Source organism: Tenebrio molitor, chromosome 1 (assembly GCF_963966145.1).
Source record: "Tenebrio molitor chromosome 1, icTenMoli1.1, whole genome shotgun sequence".
NCBI classification, from domain to species: domain Eukaryota; kingdom Metazoa; phylum Arthropoda; class Insecta; order Coleoptera; family Tenebrionidae; genus Tenebrio; species Tenebrio molitor.
This window is the reverse complement of record NC_091046.1, coordinates 33746043-33773682: the sequence shown is the minus strand read 5'-3', so window position 1 is coordinate 33773682 and position 27640 is coordinate 33746043. Positions and strand designations below refer to the sequence as shown.

At 33.3% G+C, this 27640-nt stretch overlaps 4 protein-coding genes across 7 annotated transcripts in view; 3 read left to right on the top strand and 1 right to left on the bottom strand.

Moving 5' to 3' along the window:
* The first annotated feature begins 3247 nt into the window (after positions 1-3247).
* On the top strand, positions 3248-7393 carry LOC138125921 (uncharacterized). 3 transcript variants are annotated; one of them, XM_069041504.1, is made up of 12 exons: positions 3248-3350; positions 3652-3782; positions 3836-3989; positions 4043-4285; positions 4335-4691; positions 4751-4959; positions 5010-5475; positions 5530-5664; positions 5717-5976; positions 6036-6645; positions 6705-6845; positions 6896-7393. In XM_069041504.1, the coding sequence occupies exons 2-12, from the start codon at positions 3660-3662 to the stop codon at positions 7177-7179; spliced, it is 2982 nt and encodes a 993-aa protein (XP_068897605.1). In that variant the 5' UTR covers positions 3248-3350; positions 3652-3659; the 3' UTR covers positions 7180-7393. The 3 variants fall into 3 exon arrangements, with proteins under 3 accessions (XP_068897605.1, XP_068897596.1, XP_068897591.1); XM_069041495.1 differs by lacking the exon at positions 3248-3350 and adding an exon at positions 3398-3583; XM_069041490.1 differs by lacking the exon at positions 3248-3350 and adding an exon at positions 3399-3600.
* LOC138126059 (ribosome assembly protein METTL17, mitochondrial) lies at positions 7365-9334 on the bottom strand. Its single transcript, XM_069041738.1, has 9 exons — positions 9192-9334; positions 8979-9138; positions 8528-8927; positions 8309-8471; positions 8111-8254; positions 7987-8055; positions 7798-7939; positions 7603-7741; positions 7365-7549 (listed from the first exon to the last, which is right to left on the bottom strand). Exons 1-9 carry the CDS (start codon positions 9237-9239, stop codon positions 7429-7431), a joined length of 1386 nt encoding a protein of 461 aa, XP_068897839.1. The 5' UTR covers positions 9240-9334; the 3' UTR covers positions 7365-7428.
* A 91-nt stretch (positions 9335-9425) lies between these two features.
* Positions 9426-23707, top strand: PXo (P[[i]]-sensitive XPR1 orthologue). Its single transcript, XM_069041649.1, has 10 exons — positions 9426-9565; positions 9625-9778; positions 9835-10085; positions 10141-10402; positions 12755-13122; positions 22380-22527; positions 22581-22775; positions 22940-23106; positions 23157-23290; positions 23369-23707. The coding sequence occupies exons 1-10, from the start codon at positions 9497-9499 to the stop codon at positions 23607-23609; spliced, it is 1989 nt and encodes a 662-aa protein (XP_068897750.1). The 5' UTR covers positions 9426-9496; the 3' UTR covers positions 23610-23707.
* Positions 23708-23885: 178 nt separating this feature from the next.
* LOC138126044 (uncharacterized) overlaps positions 23886-27640 on the top strand; it is a 68573-nt gene continuing 64818 nt past the window's right edge. Inside the window, exon 1 of one of the 2 annotated variants that reach the window (XM_069041734.1) lies at positions 23886-24141. In XM_069041734.1, the coding sequence (XP_068897835.1) occupies positions 23982-24141 (160 nt within the window). In that variant the 5' untranslated portion in view covers positions 23886-23981. The remainder of the gene's footprint in view (positions 24142-27640) is intronic. The other variant, XM_069041729.1, reaches the window with a different exon arrangement.

The following is a 27640-nucleotide window of genomic DNA, read 5'->3' as shown; positions in this document are numbered from 1 at the left end:
ATTGTAAAAAATAAAGAAAGCGTGTTTAGGTATTCTTTATTTTCAGATCGGACCTTTTGAATTCCCTATGCGTTTAACAGGAGCAGTGTACGCAAACTTTTTAAACAAGGAACTGGCTCATTTACTTGAAAATATTCCATTGATTTTTCTCGTAAATCAGTGGTTCCAACATGACGGGGCACCACCCCATTTCAGTCGCAATGTGCAAGGTATTTTGAATCGAATGTATCCTAATCGTTGGATCGGACGAGGTGGTCCACGCCACTGGCCTGCACGATCTCCGGATCTCAATCCTCTGGATTTTTTCTTATGGGGGTACGTGAAAAACGTTGTTTACAACCGACCCATTCATAACGAGGAGGATCTTCGAAACAGATTACAAGAAGCTTTTGGAACACTTAGGTACACCTGAAATGGTCAGGGCCTCTAAATTAAACTTACTACGGCGTGCACAACTGTGTCTCGAAATGAATGGTGGACATTTGGAGCATCTCCTTTAATTCTTCTTTCTTTGAGTTTTGTTTGTGTTTAGCTTTGTTATTATTTGCTTTCGTTCTATTAAACTCGGTTCTTTTTAGAACCACCATTTGTTGTTTGCTTTACGACTTCCGCCCAATAATAAATTTGTATTAATAGATGCGGGCTATACGATAACAACTTTTATTAAATTTATTGACATTATTCTTAACCTACATTTTTTGACAGTGCAATAATGTGCTAAATTTGACAATAAAATACAGTCGACCAGATATTTTGAGTAGAATGATAATATTTTTGGAAACCAAGCTGTTTTTCCCTAGTTTTTTCGCGCTTGACTAACGGGATTGGTGGATCTGATTAAAAAAGCAGATAAGAGAAAAGAATCAGTCTTTCCAGTAATGTTATTGCTGTCGGCACAAGTCAGTTTTCTCTGGGGCGTGAGTTGTGCCACACCCTGTATAATCAGGGAGTAAAGTTGCTCATTTCATGATATACAAATCGTGCAAAAATAGGGTGACCCGAAGTCAATATGACAAAAGAGGACAAACAAGGCAAAAAAGGATGATTTTTATTAAAAAAGGATGACAATTAGTGAACAAAAATAAAAATATAGGTATTAAAAGTCCAACTCATAAGTCATAACATTTGAGTGAAGTAGTACCTATTGTATTTTTTAATAATATTCTATAACAATAACATTAGCACACTATATAGCACTTTTCCCGCTGAAGATAAATACGTAAAAGGCGTACCTAAAAGACTAAATTGCCTATTTAATTTTAAGCCTGCGAATTTTGACGGTCATCTTGAGTCCAGTAAAGACTTAAGATTTGAGTACGATTCAAGAGTAAAAAAGCCGGACGTAAGAAAAGGCTGGCCGGACTTTTGGTCAAAAAGTAGGACATGTCCGGCTTTATCCGGACGTCTGGTCACCCTAGCAAAAAAGATTGTTTACTTGTTCACTAAATAACAAAATCAGGAAGATTTTGGCTTTTTTTTTGGTGAAGACGAGACAGTTTTCCTATTGGCTAGAGTAGTGATGTAAGATACACCAATTTCTTGCACAGAAGTTACACGGGTTGAAAACCTGTTGAATATTGTCAGCAAATGGTTTTGAAAAGGGTCTGTCATAATGTCATAAACAAATTTATAAAAATCAGTCCAGTGACAACTTGACCTTACCTGTAAGACATGTATGTATAGTCCAAGGAGGTTAAAGTTAACCTTCTTAGTCCAAGGAGGTTAAAGTTAACCTCCTTGGTATAGTCGTATGCATTTAAAGAAAGAGTGGAGGGACCAGGCAATCTCTGTTGGACTAAGGAGTAGGTATATACCTACTTCTCTCAGTCGGAGGTGTCAAATAATAATCTTCTCATTATTGAAATTAAATTGTGGTACATATAACGTTAGAATTCTTGGACGACTATATCTCCACTGTCATAATTTTCACCTATGTTTTCTGGTCTGTAGGTATTATTACGATGGAAACATCAGGTTAAGAAGGAACTTCATCAGGTTAAAAACAGAAAAATATCATATTTTTTCTTACTCTTCAGTAGAGTCAAAGCTAAATATTATCATTTGTATATGTATATTCATAGAGATGTTAGACACAAATTTGCATATACATAATATTTCAAAGGAAGGAGATATAATGGGGTGGAATTTACTTGAAACAAAATAAAATGCAACTAGATTTTTTTTTCGATTTTTTCTTAAACCTTAAGGTTAAACTTTCTGATGAAGAAAAATATCAATATGCCTACTACAGGGTGGACCATTGTATAGCATATTTGCGATTAAACCCTTTTTTAAATGTAAACAAAAATTGAAATTTAGAAGGCATAATCTTAAATTTCCGATGTACGAAATGACCGAATCATTTTTTATAAAATAAAATAAATGTGATATTTGACTTTGATAAGTGTTTTATTATCATATATAATATACCAAGAAACAGATATATTGCCGGAAATTTTTTCGAGCAGTCCTGACACACGAGTGTTTGTAGCGAGAAAATTACACGAGGGCGCTAGCCCGCGGGTAATTTTGAGCGACAAACACGATTGTTGGACTGCAAGAAAAAATTTCTGGCGATATATATCTGTCCCGAATCATATTCGGGAGTCGTTAAAAAAAATCAATTTTTTTTTTAATTTTTTCAGTTTTTAGCGTCCTGACGCCTTTTGGAGCGTCTGTTTGAAAAAATAAAAAATTCATGTTGTAGTACAATCGCGGCCATCCAAAAGTGAACGATAGCTTGCGAAAATTTCCGTATTTTTCGTTAGATTAAATCAGGCTGTATTCATTGGCGTTCGTGCAGCAGGCGTTACTATTTTAATAATAAAAAGTTGTAATAATAAAAATGAGACTGAGAAGTAATTAATACATTATTAAAGTGAAAGTAAACTTTAGTAAAGAAACCTTTCTAACACCTATTCGCATTGGCCTCTCAAGCCTGTTTTCTTGCCAACCCCTCTTTATATTGAAGATGCAAGTATTACTGCATTGTAATTCTCTCGCCACAGCAGCCAACGACCAATTTTCTTCTAGCTTTACAATAGCCCTAGCTGTCTGTATCGGAGAGAGATGTGGTATTTAAAAAAAATAGTTTCAATAAATTTTTTATTGCTAGTGTCAAACTTTGACATTTTAGGACGCCTATGATTTAAAGTAAATATCAAACTATAAAAAAAAAACGTTCAGTTTTGGATGGCCGCGATAGTACTTTCAGTGTAGATTATTGACCGCAAAATTAAAATTTCTACGATGATTAGAAATATGGTTTATTAAGGAATTATTAAGGATGGTTCACCCTGTATATAAATAAAATAAACACGCTTTATCTGAACGATGTGATACCATCAAACGTAAGTTTATTTATCATACTGAAATTAATTTGGAATCGCCGAGCATTGCTACACTAATCAATACTTTGGGACATGTGCAAAGTTACTGCAGGGTACCAAAACATATGTTTGTGAAATGACAATTTAACTTTATCTTGGTGTAAATATAAGCGCACACTTAGTTATACGTTCTCCCTAACAAATTTATACTTATACAAGTTATTAAAATATATGTATACTTAATATAACTGACTGTAAGAATTCATACGAGGTAAGTTTGAAGTAAGCAAAATAATTAAAAACCATATTTTGTGTGCGTCAGAATTAAGAATGGCAACATACCCAGGAATGAGCTTAGGTGGTGAAGTAAGAGAGAGTATTTCTTTGGATGAAGATGATCTAAGTGACGTAGAAGATGAAGTGTTTATACGGGATGGTAAAAACAGTTATAAAGTACACGGAACTCCTATAAAAATAGTACATTTTTATTCACAAAATCATTTTAGCTTGCGGAAGAATTAAATGTAAAAAGACCCTTAATGGCACCGCGAAGGAAACTTGGTAAACCTGATTTCACATCCAGATTAAAAGCTAAACCTCCATGTAAAGCTTTTTGTAAGCCATGTTGCTACATATTTGCAGCACTGAGTATTTTAATTGGTACGTTGTTTTATGAAATTTTAAGAAAGATACTCAGTTATGTTCTTTTTAAGGTGTAATAATCTTAGTTGTCATTTTGGTATCGATATTTCCATTACCTCTAGACAGACTAAGAGACTGGATAATATCTAAATCTAAACCAGTCAGAAATTCAATTAAATTATTACCGTGTAGTAATTTAAAAGTTACAGATGTATGGGCTACGAATTTGCCTATACTCACCACGGATTCTCCCATACGCCTATTGGACTTGAACAACAATGGGATTGATGATATTATTTTCGGTTTCGGGACAGGTTTAGCGAACAGCAAAGTTTTTTTCCTGTACTACTATTAACATTTTAGGCGATAATTACAACACACTACCCTCGAGCTTATTCTGTCCCATATTCTTGGGGGTTCCTCCCCCTTGTAAAGGAGGAGTGATAGCACTAAACGGAACTACTGGTGGTATCGTCTGGAGGTACTGGACTAATGACACTATTTTCGCCCTCCAGTGTTCGGCGGACCTCAACGGTGATGGTTTGGAGGATTGTTTGGCTATTGGTGAAGAAGGCTCACTCGTGGCTCTCGATTCGAAAAACGGATCTTTAATATGGCAACAAAATAACCACAAATTAGATGTTTTCGTAGCCAATTTCATTCCGGATCAGAACAATGACAGTGTTCCAGATATACTGTCGTCACATACATCACTCGACTGTACGTACAATATTTTTGAATCGACGCTTATGAATTACATAATAATATCCAAATTGTAGCCAGAGAAGGTCATTTGCTGCTAATTTCTGGCAAAAATGGCAAGGAACTAAGCAGGATAAATTTGCCATATCAGGCAAAAACATTTTTCATGCCTCAAATATTAAAAATAAATGCAAGTCATTACTATGCAATTATTGGTAGCGGCAGCCCCACGACACCTGGAAATTTAAGTGTTGCATCCGTTGAGAGCTTACTGAGTGGAAACCTGGTACGACGCTGCAAAATGATTTTACTTTAATAGATAGTATTGATTTTTAGTCGATTCACACAATTTATGAGGATCGTTATAAAGGTATTCTTACACAATCTGTTTTGGTTGACATAACTGGAGACAACATACAGGATATTATTACTGCCATGTACAATTCAACAGTAGTTGCAATAAACGGGTTAACGTTAGATCAAATCTGGAATTACACGATTCCAAATTCTGAGAGTAACATCACACCAGCTCCGGGTTACTTCAATGACGACAATATAACAGATTTTTTGATAATATATCAAAAATACGATAATATCCTTAAATACAATTATACAAAAACTTTTATTATTGACGGTAAAACTGGAAAACCCATTTACACAAAATCGATAGGAGGAAGTGTCGCGACTCAGATGAGTGGCTTAACTTTGCAAATGGAATCCCACGGGTTTGACATGTTTCTGTTTTGGACCATGGAATGTACTAATATCGAAATTTATCATTCGAATAAAGGGATTTTGAAGGGTTTGTATCTGGCGGTGTAAATATATTATGTTGTTTAAAATTTGTTTGTTTCAGAAAATAATAATAATAATAATAATGCTGACGGTATTTCTGATGTTTGTCGTCAACAATTTAATACAACAAGTATAATGAAGCTTAATGCACTTAATCAGTATGACCAGCCTCCCGGTTTTGAAATTTATAATTCTGGTATAGTTTTACACAATTCCTATATGAGTTCAATTTATTATGCATTTTGTAGCTAATCGAACTGCTTTGGAATTTAACAACACAAAATCTCCGATGAGACAAATAAAAGAGTATATGGTGGCCCATCCTAAAATACAAATGGCAAATAACGAAGGTCAGTCAGAAGTTGATGAAAATTATATGGGTGACACTCAAAAAATAAAAGTGCACAAATATGGGAGTTCTAGTTTTAGGCATAAAGACAATAGACAGGGAATAGTTAAAGACTATATGGATAATGATAATAATAATAATCCAGAAATAAACGATAACGTAAGCATAATATACGATGGTAAATAATAGTTAATATACTGTGGTTTTAAAATTTATAGTTGGATGTAAAATATGATAATGAAGATGACTGGCAGTTGCCTAATAGTAACATAATAAATGAAATTCCAGGAGATGTTGATTCAGATTATGATTCGCCAGAAAGCGCAAATTTATTCAATACGAAGGAAATGTACAAAGAACCGATTTTTAAAAACAACAGGAACTCAAGAAGCAAAGAAGACAACACCCACACGCAATTTAAGACAGAGGATCAGAAGAAGACTCTCTCTAAAAAGAAAAATTTACCGGACCCAAAATATGGCATTTATGATTATGAGAATATAAAAATGGCTCGAAATCGTCTTCTCCATGATCTAAATAATTTGCCGTGGGGAATTCTGCGAGATACGTATTTTAAAAACAGAGAGAGTCAGTTGAGGAAATCAAAGTTTGAACAGCGGGATATCACTTCTCACATTGACAAGATCAAGCAAAATGAAGAAGTGAAAAGTATCATAGATGAGGAAAAGAAAGCTGCCGCCAACAGTTCGTACAATTTATGGGATTTGGAGTCGGAAAAAGAACTGCGAGACAAGGAAAATGGTTATTGGAGGAAAAAGCGAGAAGTGAACTACACATTTAACGGCATTCGCAAAATCACATCCGTTGGTAAGTCACCCTCGATGAATGAAATGAAAATGAAAAACACTGAACAATGACCTTGCTAGGTGCAATCTTAAAATCATCAAATACAACTAGTAACGCTATTGATATCGTCTTCATAACTTATTGGCAACCTGCGAAATCCGACGACACAGAGATGCTTGAACAAGAAATAAAAGACTGTCTCGAAGAAAAAATTGCAAGTGGTACGTAATCATTCGGATATTTCGACCAAATTCATTTGGTTTCATTACAGATCAAGCCCATCAGTACACGAAAAACACAGAAAAGGAACAAAAAGACTTGTACATGGACGAATGCATGAGTGAACAAGACAACTTAAAACAAGAATTTTCATATTTTAATCAAATATATTCGCTTAGTTTGGGTCAGATGACCGTGTACAGAATGAAAATTGAATGTTCGTGTGACGTTCAGAATGTTGATGAAAGATGTGCCAAATTTTTGCCTCAAAATGAGCAAAGTTGGTCAATGTACCTGGGCAAGCTTGGAGGCGGAGTTTTTCACACAAGAAATTAGTTGAAAGTATTGTTTGATTGAGTTAAGTTTGTTTGAATTTTAGAAGAGTAACGAGTTTTTGTTGAAAATGCAAAAATGTAACATTAATCATTTTATATACATAAATGTGAAATATGGCAAGTTGTGGTATTTAAAGGTATGTATGACAATCCGCAGTTTTAGTTTTGTAAGTAATTACCATCAAATATTTACAAATAAATTTATTTTCACTTAATATTTCTCAACTTAAAAACAAATCAATACACCTACCTACTCCTGTTCTGTTTTCAAATTAGTTTTATCTTCAGAAGTGTCCTCCTCAAGTGCTGTCTCTAACGCAACTGGAACTAAGTCACCCCACTTGGAAGCTCTGGCACAACGGTACATTTCCCTTCATCAAACAAAAATTAACTCTTTTAAATAGGAATAATAGCTGTTACTTACTTGCCATGTTTTGAGGCAGTAAATATTACCTCCTCTAATTTAGCATCCTTAGTGCACATTCTACAAATTGTGTGTCTTGGTCTAACTAAAGTTTCTCTTACAATTCGGGGCCATTGTGGGTTAGAAGACTCACGCTTACCTATAATGTTAACATACTTGCATTGTCAGTAGAATAAAAATTTTAACATGTTAAACCTTTTTTAAACACAATGTAAGAATACTTTTCTTGTCTTCTTCGACTTACCGCACCTATAGGTAAAGTGAAATAATGAACCTCAAAGTTACAAGGTGTGCCATCATTTAACATAAATCTTGGGCATACTTCATCATGGGGGCACTAAAACAATCTGCTAATATTTATAAATTATTAAATGATGGGCTTACAGGACTAAAAATGTATCCATCACTTTTATCCTTTGTATAAAGAATAAAATCTCTTATTTCATTAATAATCTACAATAATCAAAATTTATGAATAACTAATGCAATATATTTTGTTTTTGTTTACTTGAAATCCTGCATTTGTTCCCTGTTCAACTACCACAAGATATTTTTGTGTTTTGTTCCACAAATTTAAAATTGTTTCTAATCTAGAGTGTCGAGAGGGTAATTCCAGGAAAGTATAAGCAGATATAACTAGATCATAAGTAGTCTGAAAACTGAATTATAAAAAGTCTGTTTGATTTAAAATTATGTACTTATATACATTTGCTGATGGTAAAAACTGTCTGTAGAAAACTCCTCTTAATTCCATTTTGTTTGTTCCTTTTCCACTTTGTAAAAGAATTTGGGCTAAATCATTCATCTCACTTGATGAATCCACATTAAAATATTCAAATATATTTTTCTTCCAATATAAATTAGCAGCCCTTAAAATGGTTTAAAAGGGTATCAAACAGTGATGAAAATTTATAACTTATTTTACCAAGTAGCTGTACCAACTCCAGATCCAAAATCAAATAAACTTCTTGGTTTAAATTGAGGATCTCTTTCAGAAATTTCTAAAAATATTTTTGCCAACACAGCATATTCTGCAGCAGATCTAGACATTAAATACACTAAAGCATTATATGTATCATAATTAACTGGTTTCCAATTATAAACATCTTTTTTTAGAATAATAGATACTTTGTTATCAATTAGTTGTTGAAATTTCAGTCTATTCTCTTCCGTTTCTAATTTTGGAATATTGTGACGTGAAAGTACCTTGTTATATACATCTTGTTCAATCTTTTTCCTTTCTAATTTTTCTACTGGCGGTCTTTTACCCTTTAAATGTGTTATTAATTTTTGACCATCTTCGATGAGAGATTTTGCTGGATAATCTACAATTTCGTCATAACTTTAAAAATAAATTAACATTATGCTTTATTTACCTTCAAGTACATTAGCTACAGCCTTTATGAACATCTCTGGAATTGTAACCGTTCTTGGTTTAAAAATTCCAGGATGATTCTTGGGATTATACACATTTTTATCGATATCACTTAAAACACTTTCATCAGGAACAATTTTTGGTTTACTGTTTGTTGTATACTGAAAAAGTAAAACGTCAATCATTATAACTGATAAAATGAAGTTTAACTTACATTCTGCAAAAAGCAGTATAAAATTCTTCCTCTCTTAGCACAGTGCATGATTTATCTAAATTTAATATTTTGTTAATATACAGGACTTGATTATAATAGCATGTTCTCTTTTATTTTTACTGTTTGAGGTTATGTAAAGGTTTGACACATGGTTCAACTTCAACAAAGTCGGTTTAACAGAAATTGTTGATACCAGCACTTGCAGACGTCAAGCGTCCCGACGTCAATATCGCTTACGGATAATTAATTAAAATGCCATAGTCATAATAACAAATAAATAAATGGGCTAAAACTAAATTGCTAAAATGAAATTTACTGAACATCTCTCGGCTCATATCACTCCAGAATGGAGAAAACAATATATAAATTACGAAGTAAGTAACAAAAATGCTCATTAAATATTCACCATGCGTAAACATGTTTTCATTTTAAGGAAATGAAGGCAATGCTATATGCTGCTGTTGAACAGGCACCATCGGCAGAATTGGTGGAACCGGAAATATTGACGAGATACTTTGCAAAATTTGATGAACAATTTTTTTCATACTGCGACAAGGAACTTACTAAAATCAATACATTTTATTCTGGTATTAAGAAAGCTACGCTAATCAATGAAATGATTATTAAAAGTACATAATTTTAGAAAAACTGGCTGAGGCTACTCGAAAATATGCCGGTCTGAAAAATGATTTGACGGACGCTCAAGATGTGGAATATCCGGGAAAGAAAAATTCTATTAAAAATAATATTTTGAGAAAACGAAATGTACCTGCAAAGAAAATACAAGAATTAAAATTAGCGTTTAGTGAATTTTACTTGAGTTTAATATTGTTGCAAAATTATCAGAATTTAAATTTTACGGGTTTCAGAAAAATATTAAAAAAACACGATAAAGTAGGTACGAAGGGTTGACGTCTTGCATATATTTATCACTGTTTATATTTTTTAGTTATTGAATGTGGACATTGGTGTGAAATGGAGAGTAGAACACGTCGAAAGTTCTCATTTCCATACAAACAAGGATATCGATCGTTTAATTAGGGAAACTGAAGGTAGCGTCACTCAGGAACTGGAAGGAGGTGATAGGCAACGGGCTATGAAACGTCTCAGAGTACCTCCATTAGGCGAACAACAAATCCCTTGGACAACATTCAAAGTGGGATTATTTTCCGGTTCTTTTATGGTGCTTTTGATAGCCGTTATTATATCAGGTATAACAAAAAAAATTTAAAAGGAGACTTTAACTTGATTTTTTACTTAAACTCCTTGATCCAGTATAAATGCAAAATATTTATCGGTATTAACGGCAGCTTTAAACATTTTTTCCATTCCTAAAATGTAACAATGTTTAGAATAGAGCAGGGGTCTCCAAACTATTTAACCCAAGGGCCACACTGACTCCTCCACTAAGTTCGAAGGGCCAAGGGCTAGCTAGCTCATTATGCCAACATAGTGTAGTTTTGAATTACGCGTAAATTTGACTAAATATATAAATGATCTTAATTTAAAATTACAAGGAGAAAACCAGTTGCTGCCTGATGTATACACTCCTTTCGACAAAAAATTGTAGTTGTAATTGAACAAAAAATGTTTAACGCATTTTTAAGGGAATATTCTACCTTTGTCGGTTTAAAAAATCGTTTTTTTTTTTTAATACTGGTGAGCAACAATAACTGTTTCAGTTGACACTAAAAAATTTTACATAAAATTTTCAAAACTGAGAATTGTACCTATTTCGGTTTGTTTTATTGACATTATTGACAGCTGGTATACATTTCAAATTTAAACGTCTTGGTTTTTGTATCTAATCTTTTATTAATAAAATGGTTTTCCGCTTGGAACTCAATTAGTAATTATTGCTCACACGGTATTTCTAATGTAGGAGGGGCATGTAAAATTCACCCTGTAGAAGGATTTTCTACGATTAATTCATTTTCAGTAATTTTGAAGGGTCCGAAGTTGGCTATAACCACTTTCAAGTAAGTCATTGTATTTAAAATTTTGAACGAAATCGCTTTTTTAAAAACTGCAACACGCATTCTGAGCACTGTATTTGCTCATATTTGGTCTACATATGCAGAAACGGAGGCTTATTTTGGTAAATTAATTTTTGCGTTTTTAATCCATACTTTAGTCAGAAAAAAAATTGCCAAAATCGCATTTTTAAATTTAAATCGCCACCATTTTGAAAATTTTGTATATACGACGATAGTAAAGGAGATTCTATTCGATGCCATATATTTACGTTTTGTGTCAGATGAATAGAATTCCCGGAAAACTTGTCGCAATCTTACTCTGGATAAATGCATGGCCATTTTGGGCAGCTTGTGGGAGCCGCCGTTTTGTTTTATCTTTTATAAAAAATAAATTTTGAGTTTCGTTTTTCAGATTTTGATGCAATTGCAAACGATATCAAGATTTTTCAAAATCCTTTTAACGCCTATATATTAACCCTTGCCCCAGAACTTCAAAAGAAAATATTTAAAATCATCATTGCTGGAATTTTATAAGTCTTCCACTCAAAGATTGATCAGTTGCATAAATTTGCTGGTGGCTTTTTTTCCGGTTTTGGCAGTAAATTTTACAATGCGGGCCGGATACGGGGCATGTCCGGCCCGCTACCGCGGGCCGGATTGGTGGTGCTCGCGGGCCGGTGTTGGCCCGCGGGCCGTAGTTTGGAGACCCCTGGAATAGAGAATTCAACTTATTTTTTTAAAATCAGTTTCTAAGCTGCCAATTTAGTGTGTTTTCCTTTGTAAAAGAAATATTACCCATCACGTCTTTTTATTCTTTTTTTGTTTGTTAACTGGTCCAAAACAGCTTGATGCAGAACAGCCTGTCCCAGAATTGCCTCTCCATAGAAAACAGACATGAGCCGACAGCAAAAGAGACTAAAGATGACTAAAATAAATTTTTCTGTAGCTTACATAACCGAGTTAAAGTTTTCAATTTCACCAATCCCAGGAGTTGACCTCAGGTATTACAAAAATCAGCGAAAAGTTTACTTGGAATTTTGACGTTTTCTGATGTGGAATATCCTGGCGACGCAAAATTGCGGCCGTCCTACCTTGATGGTGCTCAACCCTGATTGGTTAACTTTAGGATGTCTTTTTTCGATTATCGCTTGAGATAGGACTTTTTTTCTTTAAAAAACAGATTATCACATTTGTCCATTATCCCTTTTTCTCTGGGGAGGGAGTTCTGGGACAACTGTATAGATAATACAATTAACAGCCTTAATTATAATATTGTCATCAGATATTTATTTAAAAGACCTCGGTTGCTAGACACTAAAATGGGAATGGGAATGAATCAGCATTGAAGTTTCGCGTGCTGTATAAATGGATAGATCGAAATCTACGACAAGTGTTCTTTTAGTGTAAATGAGTTTACCACCAGTTTGTTTGATGGTTATTTAGACAAAATGAGCTTGTGCTCAATGTTCTTGTTCGTTTCGTTCAAACGAACTTTTGGTTTACACGACGACTATGTCCCTCAAAAAAGTGAAAAAACTGTTAATGTCTCCTGTGCGAAATGTAAGAACTTACTGAAGTCTTTTGCAGCCATATTTCAAGAACGTCGAGATGATTGGCGTATCGTGTGTCGCCTGTATCGAGGTCCTTTCTTAATAATTGAATTTTTATTTCTTTGGGGAATCAATATTTACGGTTGGCGATCATCAGGAGTTAACCATGTGTTGATTTTTGAAATGGACCCCAGAAATCATCTTTCCGAACAGCATATTATAGAAATGGCAGCAATTTTTGGTGTTATATGGTCTATCTCAGTCCTTTCATTTTTATACAGTTCTGAATTGAGCATTCCAGCCTATGTTAACCCATTCGTCCTCGTTTTATTAATGTTGGCGTTTTTATTTAATCCTACGAAAACATTCAGACATGAAGCAAGATTCTGGGCTCTTCGAGTTTTGGTGGGTATAATTTAAAGTGCATTTTTAATTTTTGCAAAAATTAATGACTCTAAAGACTAATATTCAAATTATTCTTTGACCTCATTAATTTAATATGAAACTTTGTTCCAAATATTTGGACACTTCGAATGAATGGACTGTTGAAATTATAGAGTAGGACTCAAGCGTGTTTTGACAGGAATAATTTTTTGTTGCACATGTTCCAAAATAAATATCTAGAAGGACTGCAATTTTCTTCCTTCTAACATATTCTATTTATTCAGACACTAGATTTCAATTCAGATGTAGAAACAAGAAACAAATTTTACAAAGTAAGTTGCAACAACGCCAAAATAATTTTGGAAATTAAAAAAAATTGGAATTATAATACATATTTAGTTACAAAACCGTATACTTTAAAATTTTGTAATATACCGAGCGACATCTACGAATAGAACTGTACCTATATTTAAGGGTTGAAAGTATCCAGGACAATTATTGGAGCTTTTTAGTTTTTCATTTACATCTGGAAAACTGAAACAGATAGCGTAGAAGTTCCCATTTGTTCACGTTGTATAGGACACAATTGCATAATATATTCTAGAAAAAGCATCTTTTTTGGTACCTGCAGCATCTTGTATGTTTTCATAAATTTGCTGGGTACAGTACAGATAATCTTCCTTGGTAGAAAATAGTAAAGCAGAATGAGCATTCTGTTAATGAGCATTAACTCAGCAATTCAACAGTTATTAACGTGTACCTTCTCAAAAAATTAACTTACGAATGCATTATTACATACTATTTATTAAGTTACTGCGCGCTTATTTTTCTTGCACCGCTGTCATTATATTGGTTAAATTATTTGTGTCTTTTGTTAGACAAAAGCTGATCTCATTAGCAACCGTTAAACTATGTTTTTTTGTTAGATATTTGTTATAAAAATTTAAACTAAAAATATACCTAGTTGCCGAAAAATCTTTGAATGCTTTGTACAGTATGATATTCATTTCATTTCGATTTCCTGCTATTCATGTTATGAATATATTGAGATGATTGATCCATCATTCAACATTCAATGAAGTGACAAAAAGTAGTACATATTGAAATTATCATAAACAGTATCTTGTTGAGTTTTTAGGATAAAAAAGTGTCTCAAAATTTAAAAAGTTAATTTCAAAATTATAGAGTACACCTGAGAAATCAAGAGGTCGATTTATTACAGTTTTTTCCACATGTAAAGATGCCTTTTTGAAATTTGAACGTCATATTTTTTTATATAGGTTAGGTAAGTTTGACAACATAAAAAGTCGCTGATATTTTAAAACACCATAATATTGTCTGTTTTATCCTTTGCACGGTGCTCTTCGCAATGTTATTATAATACTGGGCTACCCCTTTGGATCGACCACCCTTCTTCTAATTTGGAAAGAATGAGCACTTTCGCGTTTTCGGTTAGATTAGGCATTTGGTTTGTCAAAATTGACATTCATCATTGACAAAAAATGTAAGTGAATTTCACACTGTAGAAAATCAGGTGTACTCTATAATTTTGAAATTAACTGTAGTTCTTTAGATTCACATCATTTATGACTTAATGAGACTAGTTTGCAATAAATAATACGGATATAAACTGTGGTTAAAATTTAGATACGATGGCTAAGTTCAAGGGCGTAGCAATGATTTTTTGCTGGGGTGGGCCAGATTTTAAACCACAGACAGATGATAGATAGATATTGCAGATGTATCTTGTTTTTAATGTGTTTTACTTTTATTCTGGGGTGGGCCGGGCCCACCTGCCCCCCCCCCCCCTTGTTACGCCCTTGGCTAATTTGCGTAATTTTGACAATTTTTGTAAATTGTACATAGCTCCTTTTTATTTTTGTACATTTCATCAAAAATTTCCACCTGATTTCTTCTGTTGCTGGTAGAACATTTTAGTCGATTATCTCGCAAACTAAGCATTTTTGACCCCATATGTATTAAGAGTTTTATGCTTAATTTTGGTAATTGTTTACTTTAGCTACTTATGGAAATTTCGCGTTTTTTCTGGCTAGACAGCCTCAGGGGGTCCTCCTACATCGTTTCGGTTTCCCACCACTCAAACCTTCTGCAAATGAATTTTCCTTGCCCTTTAGTTATACTAGACATTGACGCGACCTTGACGCGACCTTGAAACATATATAACAAGAGAGAAAAACAAGGGCATTTGCAAAAGGTTTTAGTGGTGGGAAACGATGTAGGAGGATGCCCTAAGGGTGTCTGGCCAGAAAAAACGCGAAAATTCCACAAGTAGCTAAAGTAAACAATTACCTTATTTCGTAGAATCTGTCCTGAAAGTTTGTCGGTCGAATTCGGATACACTCTGTATAGTGGAATTTCTATAAGTAATGTTACAAGTAATTCTATAATACAGTGCCCGCCAAAAGACATAATAATTCCTCTAGTGCTTTTCGAAAAAAACTCGGAAAGGTCAATTTTATTTTTTCCGTATATCTCCTATAATTTTCTGTTTTCCAACTTCTAATTTTTTTAGCCGATTTAGATAGATTATTAAATTTTAATTTGTTCAAGTACCATGACTTAACGACTGTGATGGTTCCCGAGACATTAATTTTTAAAGGTGATGGCAGTGAAAATCTAATTTTACACAAAGAATAATTTCTTTCATAACAAAATGATACTCAAATGACTGAATTTCAAGATTAAATCTTAGTACACAATAATTTTGATATCAACAATAAAAAAATGATATCAAAATATAAAAATTCAAACTGTTATTCTTCTTGACAATACGATAATAATCGTCTTCAGAATTCGGAACTAAGATTTTGGAAAATGTAGGTAAGCCTGGATAGGTCATTTCATCCCGGATTTGTTCTTTCAGTTGTTCAGGTCAGGTGTAGCTCAATTGAGGTAAACGTTGCTTATGCAAGCCATTCTGATTTATGCACTGATTTGGGAGGTTTTCTAGTTTAAAAAATTTGCCCTTTAATTTTTTTTTTATTTCTTGTTTTAGTTTGTTGATGTAAAAATTACGAAATATCGAAACTTAGCCACGCGAGTATCATTTTTTTTTATTAAATAAATCGTTTTTTGTAGAAATTTCAGGGTAAAATTGGAATTTTACTGCCACCTTGTTTTCACTTTTCGAAGTCAATGGGTGGAATGCATAAGAATAAGCATTTGCTTATACTATATATGTATTTGTCTTTTTCTATCAAATAATGTATTTCTATCTCTCACTAATGCAAGTAAAAGCATTTGCTAATGGTTTATGCATATGACCCATTATCTCAGGAAACATCAATGTAAAGGACATAAATCAGAATCGAATAATCTATCCAAATCTGACAAAAAATAGGGATTGCCGTTTTAAAAAAATACCGATGAGGCAACGCGAAATGAAAATGATCAGAAAAATTTAATTGCTCGCATTTTTTCCGAAAAGTTCTAGGGGAAAAATATTTCTATGAATTCAAATTTTTACGCTCACTGTATAAAAATTTCGTTAAAATTATAATAACGCTTTATTTATTCACCACATTCCCGATAAATAATAAAATTATGGTCGATTTTTTGTTGAATTTTTTATTATTAAATTACATATATGTATTATTAAAACAGCCTCTTTGAGTTATATCACTTTTGTTACTGAAACCATATATTTTTAAAATCAGCCAATATTGTTGTAAATTATAAATGATAAATGAAAGCTTGTTATACAGGATGACTGATGAAAAACCTTTGATGCTGTATCTTGCTTATTTTTTATCCGGTTTGAATAAATGACACATCAAATCAAATAATTTTGAAAATACTTCAATACCAACTAAATAAGAAAAAATTCTTGCGTCCAGTTTTTGACAGATGAACATCAGCTTCTTTTTTTCAAATAGCATTGTACATTTTTTTTATTCAGTATTGTAGAGATTTATCTTCTGAATATAAAAATGCAAAGAACTATACCCATTCATTAAACAAAAGTCAAGAAATTAAAGAGTAAATGTACAAAATTTAAAAATCAGTGACCAAAATAAACAAGAGAGAAGTTTGTCCTAGATGCTCGAAAAGACTAAGTAAGCTCTGAATATTCATTTGTCAAAACAGTTTTATAATAATAATAATGTTGCTGTGGAAGAAAATTTCCATGGACAATTGAGTGTTAACGTGTGGTGTGGCATTTTTGGAGATAAAATGGTCTAGTGGGTTCCTTTTTTATTGATAGCAGTCTCAATCAAACAAAATATCACATTATTTATTATCAAACGAAATAAGCAACTCTCTGGATGAGATACCATTAGCAGTGTTGAATAGAGTCGTGTTTCATCAGGACGGCGCCATACCACATAATGCACGCAACAATTTTGTATTTTTAAATCATTTAAATCATTTTGGTGAACGATGAATGGGTGCTCATGGAGCTATTCAATGGCCCGCTAGATCCCCAGATTTGAATCCATTGGATTTCTTTATATTCATTCGAAACTTTCGAGACAATGTTTATTTGACCCCACCAAGTACCCAAAAAGAGTTAAGAAAAAGGATAGTGCGAGTATGTCAGGAGAAACTCCGAAATTTTTTACTGAATGCAAAGGTGGGCATTTCTAGAAGGTATCGACAATGTCTGCAACAGCATTGAGGAAATTTTGAGCAAATAGAATTAGTCCAATCAATAGGGAGTTTTACCTTGCAAAAGGTACAGAAAAGTTTATACTTGGCAGGTATCTTCTATCAGGCATATTATTAATATTGTTGAGTTTGCGACCTTGGGGGTTGCCGCTCGCCCCGCCATATTGGAGAATAGGGGTGCAAAATCACATTTTTGCGATTACTTCATTTTCCGTGCGAGATACCTCTATCTAAGTTATTTTAGAAAATGTAGAGCATGCAATTCTCTACATTTTTTGTTGTTTATGTTTTTCTGTCAGATCAATAGTTTCGTAGTTACAGCGTGTAGAAATCGAGAATTTCTTTTATTTTTGTACTTTTTATTCTTTTCCACACCACCACAGAAGTAGGGCAATAGGGTGTGTTTTTTTTGACATGGTGTCCTCAGTGGGCATAGTCCACGATGCAGTAGAAGTTTATTGTTTTACCCTTTTTGATCTCTTTGTAACGTAGACGGACCCGAATGATCTGGATCGAACGGTATAGATGAGCTGAATTCATCAGAGTTTATGAATTCGGGAATTCCTCTTGAGTAGTTTCCTCTTGTTCCTCAGGGTCATCATCATCATCATCAAGATCATCTGGCGTTTGCCAAAATAGAAATTCATTGATTTCAGTTATTTGTTCGTCTTGATCTTCAGATTCTGGAACGTCTGTGATTATTTCATTATCCGTGCGAGATACGTATATCTAACTACTTACAAAAAATGTAGAACATACAATTCTCTACAATTTTTGTTCTTCACGTTTTTTTGTCAGATCAATACATAGTTTCGTAGTTACCGCCTGTAGAAATCGAGCATTTATTGTTTGTCCGTCTACGGGCATATCGGACTCCAACGTGTATACTAATGAAACAGGTGAACGCCAAATGATCCTGATGATGATGATGATGACCCCGAGGAACAAGAGGAAAATTCTCAAGAGGAATTCCCGAATTCATAAACTCTGATGAATTCAGCTCATCTATACCGAGCGATCCAGATCATTTGGATCCGTCTACGTTACGAAGAGATAAAAAAGAGTAAAACAGTAAACTTCTACTGCATCGTGGACTATGCCCACCGGGGACACTACGTAAAAAAACGCACCCTATTGCTCTACCTCTGTGGTGGTGTACAAAAGAATAAAAAGAACAAAAATAATAGAAATTCTCGATTTCTACACGCTGTAACTACGAAACTGTTGATCTGACAAAAAAACAAACAACAAAAAATGTAGAGAATTGTACGCTCTACATTTTGTATAATAAATTAGATAGACGTATCTCGCACGGATAATAAAATAATCGCAGAAATGTGATTTTCCACCCCTATTCTTTACTATGGCGGGGCGAGCGACAACCCCCGAAGGTCGCAAACTCGGCAATATTAATAATATGCCTAATGGAAGATACCTGTGATCTGAATGCAGCAGCCTTGAGAATTGCTTCCAAATGGACTCACGTGTCTTTTTTGTGTTGTTGCCAAAGTTGGTTCACGGAATAGTCCTCCGAATACAACTCGTAGTCCAAATTATGTAGACTATTTTTCAAACTGGTTTTACTCATTCAATTGTGCTTGGGAATCTCACTCGTGCTGACGCACTCGTGGATTCATTCCCAAGCACAATTGATAATTCGTGACTAGTTTGAAAAATAATCGACATAATTTGGACTACTCGTGGTATTATATACAGGGTTATTCTAAATGATTGTAGTCGAAGTAGGCGTGAAAACTGAATGTAAAATTTATGGTTGCCGCTCCACATAAAAAAACATCAAAATGATGTTCACACACGGGAGTTAAATTGTAAATATTTTTAAAATTGATTGGCAAACAAATCAATGTTTCTGGATTTAATCAAAATAAATAAAAATCTCATCACCGCACTTTTCACCTAAAAAATGACAGTGACAGCGATAAAACTGACAGTTCACATGAAAGCGGCAAAAATGTAATAACATGGGCATGGCCTAGTTCGACTACAATCATTTAGAATAACCCTGTATGATTATTCCTTACGTCGCATGGGAAATTAAACAAAAACTAAATTATATTTTTGTACAAACTGCAATGTTGAAGTTTTTCATTTAGAATAAAAAACAGTATAGTGCTTTATACAATTCTGAACATCAGTTGTTGGAAAATTGCATTTGCTGACGTAATGGTTTTTTTAAACAACGGTGATAGTAAATATTTATCTTAGGTAATGTGATTAATGATTATTATGGATAGAACGGAGCATACAGGGTGTTTGAAAATTGCTAGTACAAAAAAAAAACTCTGGCATCTGGAAGCCCTAAGAAATCCAAGAAACCAATGTTTAATTTTTTAAAACAAAAGGGATAAAGTAATCCTATCCCTGCATATTCTACGCCTCAGGCGGGGCAATATTTTTTAAACCTTGGTAAACTCTGTCCACCCATAGATTGCTTGACATAAATGTTACTAAAAATGTTCACTTACGCTATAACAAATAGATCCGGCGCGAAATTTTAAAAAATGGAAAGAGCAGGTTTACACGTGATGATTTATTATTATTCTGCATGTTTGCATTTAGGAAAGACGAAAGAAAACTTCAGTACAGTAGGAGTAATATATTAGGTTTTATTAATACAGTGTATTTCACCAGTGATAATGTGCCCGACGGAATAAAAAATGCAACCCACAATACATTTTCGAATTTCCGAAAAAGCTGGCTACTGAAATTAAAATTAATAACATAATTACATAAATTAAATAAAATTAAAATATCCAGCTTTTTTCGGAAATGGCTAAACAAAAGGAAAAGATTATTTAATATGTACTCCTATTTAATGGATGAACAAAAATTACCTCTGTATCATTTTCGATGTTTGTAATTAGATTCTTGAGGCACGCACTCACTTCACAAATTTAAAAAAATCAACAAAAAATCGCAACGGAACAGATCAAAACAGCAACACGATCAAAACTAACAATTTTTAAAACCAGAGAATCGCAAAACAAAGCTCTAAAGATGAAAAATCGCAAATCTAAATACTTAAACCCCTTGACAGAACTGACAATTTCAAATATGAAATGTCATATAATTTATTTTTCGCGTGGGTTTCATAACAACCAATGAGAATCAGTGGCGCGAATGCTTCAAGATATTACCAACACAATCTATGATACTTTCTTAATATTTTAATGTTATGGTTTGGGGATTTTGTTATCTAAGGATATTTAAAAAAATCCATTCTATCAGTGGACGTAGTTTAACTAAGCGTGATAATGAAGGACTATACAACAATATGATAAATTAATATTTTTTTGCAAGATCTTGGCAACCACAGATTGACAGTTTAAGAACATCAAATTTTTTATTTCATTATTGCTAAACATCCTGAAGTGTCTTTTTAAAATACCTTAACTCAGTGGCGCACTAACAATTTTAACCCAATTTTTAGTAATTTTATCTCGAAAACTAGAGGATTTTTATTAGAATTTTTTTTTGCCGATGACTTTAATTCACCATCACCAACTACCAGGTTTTTTTTGTACTAGCAATTTTCAAACAGCCTGTATAGTTATACTTAACCCTCCACCACCCGGCGGCACGACAATTTTGCCGGAGTACATACACTATTACGGATAATACTATCAAGTAATAGTGCAGTGCTTATCAACATAATTACCGGCGTCTCGCCTCCACATTTTGACTTTTGTGTTTTATGTTCTGTGTCAATGTTAAGGAATTTCCTCACGATATGACATGAGTATAATAATATACCTTTTTGAATTTCAACCACCAATGTGTTCTCCAAGTCCAAAATGTTTAAATTTTTACAAAGAGATTGCGGTAGGTACTATTCCCGTTGCTGAAATTATAAGTGGTAAAATCGAAATTTTTTCTAAACACCAAAGATTTCTCATTATTATTATTAAATCATTATTAAGGTGGAAGCATTGCGAAATGCATTTATTCTAAATTGTCTTGGACTATCGTGATTTTTACAAAGTAGCATAAATGTTATATGGGTTCATAGAAAATACATTAACTAACAATTTAAAAATTTATAGGCCGATATAACAGATAATTCACTTTTATCTGCAGTAAAATCTTATAATATAGGAGGTTTATTGTCTCATAAGATGATATTATAACACTTTCCAGCAGGCTCTAGCAGCTTTTATCCAGGAGTGTTTTCGGTAATAAATATTATATTTTTTGTTTTTGTTTTCCTAAAAACGGTGTTCCAAAATTGAAAAATTAATTGGTGAAATTAAAAGGCACAATATATTTTAACCGAATTTATCGGCATCTAATAATTGAAAAGAAAATGTTAATGCTTCCCTGTAAGATTTATATCCATGCAAGGTAACAAATTATATACTCCTAAATTATATAAAATATATACCTTTACAAATACAGTAGATACCTAATACTTGAAAAAAAGCAGTAAACGTCCCAGATCAAATAATACACCGCTGCGATATACACTTAACTCAAACTCAAATTAAACACGATGTTGACTTACGAAGTTTCGCAAAATGTGTACCTACTTTGTTATTTGCAATTCTAAAACAGCCCAAGTCGCTTAAAGTCAATAGTAGAATTTGCTTGTGTTGGCATGAATAGAACATTTCATTTACGTTCGTTTTTAGGCAAAAGTGGTTACGGCTCCATTTTTTTATGTGACATTTGCCGATTTTTGGATAGCTGATCAGTTGAACAGTATCGTAAATCTTTTCACGGATATGCATTATTTTGTTTGTTTCTATATGACCAACCCTAGCTGGTCGGTTGGAAAAGGTATAACATTCACAGAAAATTTAAAGGATTTCTATAATCATTACATTTTTTAGATACCAATTACTGTGTTGAAAAGCACCTCGTAATTAGACCGTTTATGGCTTGCTTGCCAGCTTGGTTTAGATTTGCCCAATGCTTAAGGAGATATCGAGATACCAAAGAAGCATTTCCCCATCTGGCCAATGCGGCAAAATACGCTACGTCATTTTTTGTCGTTATTTTTACCGCCCTAAACACAATTTATTCAGGTGAGGTACTTTGCTGGCAAATGGCATGTAATTACTTAAATTGATTTTGCATTACACCCACTTTGATGCGGGTGGTTGTTCATGACCTTGAACTTTGTACGAGTTCGGTCACATATTTTTCAAATCACGCAAGAACGCCAATTTGATTTAAAAATTTAATGAAGGTGACTCGGGGATGATGGAGAGCCCATTTTTCTATCTTTGGATAACAGCATCCTTGATAAGTTCTTGCTACGCATACACATGGGATATAAAATTGGACTGGGGGCTTTTCGATTCCAAAGCTGGCGATAACAAGTTCCTGAGGGAGGAAATTGTTTATTCCTCCACGGTAACGGTCCCACTTCTTCCCAGTTATTTCACTCTAATGGTTTGTTTTAGTGGTTTTATTATTTTGCCATCGTGGAAGATTTCATTTTACGATTTGGATGGGCATTTTCGATGTCTTTAACTGAAATGGGTTATGTTCACGCAGACTTAATGGTAACGATCTTGGCGCCCTTGGAAGTTTTTAGGTGAGCGTTACACGTGTTCTCTGAAATAAATCATTTCGGCCGCATCGAGAACTAATTTAATCCAATTTATTGACTCAGGAGATTCGTTTGGAACTTTTTTCGATTGGAGAACGAACATCTCAATAATTGTGGAAAATTTAGAGCAGTTCGAGACATTTCAGTTGCTCCTTTAGACACGTCGGACCAAATGCTCATCGTAAGAATGATGGATGAAGAAGATGGAGTCATTAACAGGAGGAAAAAGAAAACAGGTGGAAAAAAGAGAGAAGAAGGCCGTTTTATGACTGAGGGCGAATCAACAGATGACATGGACAATTAGTAGACGCAAATGTTGCATTTATATCAAATTAAGTAAATACAGAGTATTATTGCAGTATTTAATTTTACGTTAGGTTGTGAATAAAGATTAAGGTTGTGCTTTGTTGCAAAATTTCTTCCTTGACCGTTGTTACTCAGAATATGCGCGGGTGGCTAGAGCAAGACCTCCGACAAAAAATTTCAGCTTTCAGAAAGTGTTGTTGATTTTGCGATATTTATCAGCAATGCTGCGTGTTAATATGTTAAAGTAAGGGCGCATGTGCGTCCATCGTTTGTAATGGTTGTGGCAGTTTTGTTCAGTCAATGAAAATAGTCAGTTCACTAGCTGAGAATTTTAGCACCTCCTGTGACGTCGGTAGCGTCGCCCAATGGCATGTTGGGTATCTTATTGATTTCTTGGCAAAATGGCAGGACTGTGAAAACATATGGACTGAACCGCCTGGAAAACTACAATATGAAATTCACTTTCATATGTATTGTCATCGTTTTATCATGTAGTGTTTGTGCTTCCGGGGATCTGGAAATTTATCCGGGTGAGTTAATCCCATATTTAATACTATAGTTATCTCACAATTAACATCGCGATTATTCTACATTTACAAAAGAAAAAAACCGCCAAATGTATTTGTGCAGATGAACTGGAATCATTAATAAGACGGAATGTAGTAAAAAAAAGCTGTTGGATTTATATTAAAAAAACATTGGCAGTCGTGATTTATTGAAAATTATATACTACCTACCGCAAAATAAATTAAATGACCGTTTGTTTATTAACATGTGTAAATATTCATTTTTTTTTTTGTTTATAATGGGTTTTGTATATGTATTTTGAATTATTGAATTCATTGCTCTTAAATAGATTATCAAATAGATATAAAATAACACAACATATGTGTTTTTTTGTTACAAGTTATTGGATTTTGCAGTTCACAAATTTTGCTATTAACTGTTTGCTATGTGTGGTCAATTATAATTTTATTTTAAATGGTCCAAAAATTTTAATTTTTTGAAAATTATTTTTTTTTTTTAGTGGAATAATTATTAATATATTTCCTCTTCAATTACGTTATAAACTAGGAAAAACCATTTGCGCACGGAAGTATAAAATATAAAAATAATTTTTTTGTTCGACACTGTCAGAATTTGAGAATTTTCTCCTGTGTGAACGGATTTTGATAAATTTGACAACTTGTCAAAACGAAACGTCAAGCTAATTTTAAAGATTTTCAGCGATTTGGAGCCTTTGGGTGCTCGTCGAACAAAAAAACGTTGTATTCAACTTGTTCTTGTGTAATTTGGGCTTTTTTGGCATGAGTGGGCCAGTTTAAAACTCGAGTGAAACGAGAGTTTTAAACTGGCCCACTCATGCCAAAAAAAGCCCAAATTACACACAAACTCGTTAAATAAACTACTATTTAATACAAAAGGTACGGTCGGTGGACAAATAAAACTGGGACACTTAAAATTTAATCTGTGTAAATCAGACCATTCAATTGTCAATATATTTGTCAGTGTCTATATAATATGTCATACCAAAGTTAACCTATTTGTGACAAAGCCGTAATTAAACGATGCAAATTTGTAAATTTTGACTTATGTGATTGTCATTTTTGTCCCAGTTTTATTTGTCCACCGACTGTACCTACCTAGTCATATTTAACAATATACATTATGTATATCCATAAAAATATGAAAGTATGCCCTTATACAGACTAATTCACATATCTTTCCGAACCCAACGAAATTTAAATGCAGCCAGCAATACGTTTTTCATTCATAATTCATAATATTAGTATTATTAAGAAATTTTTATTCTAAAACTTGCATATAATTTAAAATAGTCAGTTGTGCGTTAGCACGACTCGAATTCGAAAGCGCCGTTGACATGAGTAACACCACCGCAAAAATGATCTGCATAACATTGACTACGAGTCGTATTTGGAGGACTATAATGAATCAAATTCCTCAAATTTCTTTCAGTTTTTCAAATTGTACACTTCAATTTGTTAGAAAATAATATTTCTGTTCGTTTTTCGCTGCAAAAAAAAAAAAAATTAATAAAGATTTTCATTTGTTTAAAATATTCACTTCGATTACTAGTACAATAGTGGCTGATACAGGGTGAGCAACAATAACTGTTTCAGTTGGCAATAACAAATTTTACATCAAATTTTCAAGACTGTGAATTGTCTCTACTTCGGTTTGTTTTATTGACATTACCGACAGCTGACACATTTGAAATTTAAACGTCTTGGTTTCTGTAATCTTTTATTAATAAAATGGTTTTCTCGTTGGAACATGACATAAAAGCCACCAAAAGTCACCAGAATGTATTGCCAACTCAATCAGTAATTGTTGCTCACACGGTATTTGTACTAGTCCAATATCCGCTGCAATTCTTTTATCTTTTGTAACCATGGAAATCACTAAAATTAAGTTTGTTTCATTGGTTGATGAACATTAAATGACAGAGGAATTAAATAGTCTTAATAATTTGAATGAATATATTCAAAACATAACAAGTACAGTTGGATTCAAAACCAAAAAAAATTGGTCAATTTTTTCTGCCTTGTCCGCTTTTTTTTAATCCAACTGTACATACGATTTGTACGAAAATATTTTTTTAATATCTGGTTACATCGGGTGTTCATAGTTACTAATAAAGATTCAACAACTGTAAAAAATGGAATTAGAAAATAGATATTGAGCAAGTCTACTTAATATTTAATAGTTATTTTTATATTAAATGCGTGAAGAGAGTGTTTTTTGTGAATGAAAAGGTCTTTTACGCCGAGACGAAGGTCGAGGCAGTATAAGCCTTTGAATGCACAAAAACATCTTCACGCACGAAATATAAACAATATTTTTTCTATAATTGATTCAAAAAATTGAAATTAAAAATTCAAATTTTTGAAGGAACTCTGAAGTTTCAATGCAGTGACCATGTTGCTAGGTAACTAATAAAATACAGTGCGTGAAGTGAAACACAGAAATAGTCGTGTGCGTGAAATCGCATTTCACACACTGTTTTGTATGGTTTCTATGGTTTCGAACTTACTAACAATGCAAAAAGAAATACACGTTAGAAAATGACCCACTTCAGGCACCGATAACTATGCGTGAATTTCAATTTTTTGAATCAATAATAGAAAAAATTAATCTATGACAACAGGCGATAATTTTTTTCCAACTGTGGGTTAGATGATTATACACTTGATTAAGTCTAAATTTTTTTAAACTCTACATAATACATAATTCTACATTCTTAGGCAGAATATAGCCTAAGGGAGTCCGTTTCGGCTCAGGGACGCGAGGGTCGCGGATTCGATTCCGACCCAGGGCGAAAAAAAAAGGCTATATTCTATCTCGTGATTCGGAAGTCACGTTAAGCCATTGGTCCCGGTCTATTGAGTTGGTCATCACGCCCCTCATAGATTTGTAAACCAGTCCTAGACTGTGTAACAACATTTTTTTTTTTTTAATAATGTAGTTAGTTCATTTATATTTACTCTAAAAAAACGCGGTAAAGTTTTAACAAAACTATTGTGCACTTGGAAAGGCGGAAACCACGATAAACAGGAATGTGTGTTTTTTCTGGTTTTATTTTGCCGTTAAAATAAGCTAAAGCATGTACTCCCATCAGACGAATTTTCAAAAACAATGGAAACAAACCAATGACATTCTAATTTTTTTCAACAAACTATAATCAAAAGCAGAAAAGAATCACGATGTAGGGTGGGCTCGATTTCGTGAAATTTTGAGCCATAATTTGCAAGGAAAGGACAAAGCGTTCTCAAAAAAATCTCACCTCTTTGTAGTATTTTATTCCTAATTTATGAATGAAATCTGTTCTTAATAAAATCAATATCGTTGAAATACCTAATTGCAGAAGAGTCTTAACGAACTTTTGTATTAGGACCTGTTCTGGAAACTCCAGGGTTGCTAGACGAGAAATACCAAATTTGTTGTATGATTTTAATTTTGTAATCTGATGAATGCAAAAGATAAACAATTATAAATTAATTTATTACT

Bases quoted from the DNA above. Each gene is read 5' to 3' on its own strand.
- LOC138126059 (XM_069041738.1), bottom strand. From the start codon at position 9,239: ATGCACTGTGCTAAGAGAGGAAGAATTTTATACTGCTTTTTGCAGAAT. The intron at 8,056-8,110 runs GTAAACAAAAAC...TGATTATTGTAG, and splicing joins GAACAAATGCAGGATTTCAA to ATTATTAATGAAATAAGAGA. The intron at 7,940-7,986 runs GTAAGCCCATCA...AGATTGTTTTAG, and splicing joins ATGGATACATTTTTAGTCCT to TGCCCCCATGATGAAGTATG.
- PXo (XM_069041649.1), top strand. From the start codon at position 9,497: ATGAAATTTACTGAACATCTCTCGGCTCATATCACTCCAGAATGGAGA. The intron at 9,566-9,624 runs GTAAGTAACAAA...TTTCATTTTAAG, and splicing joins AACAATATATAAATTACGAA to GAAATGAAGGCAATGCTATA. The intron at 10,086-10,140 runs GTAGGTACGAAG...TATATTTTTTAG, and splicing joins TATTAAAAAAACACGATAAA to TTATTGAATGTGGACATTGG.
- LOC138125921 (XM_069041504.1), top strand. From the start codon at position 3,660: ATGGCAACATACCCAGGAATGAGCTTAGGTGGTGAAGTAAGAGAGAGT. The intron at 3,990-4,042 runs GTACGTTGTTTT...GTTCTTTTTAAG, and splicing joins AGCACTGAGTATTTTAATTG to GTGTAATAATCTTAGTTGTC. The intron at 5,665-5,716 runs GTATAGTTTTAC...TGCATTTTGTAG, and splicing joins TTTTGAAATTTATAATTCTG to CTAATCGAACTGCTTTGGAA.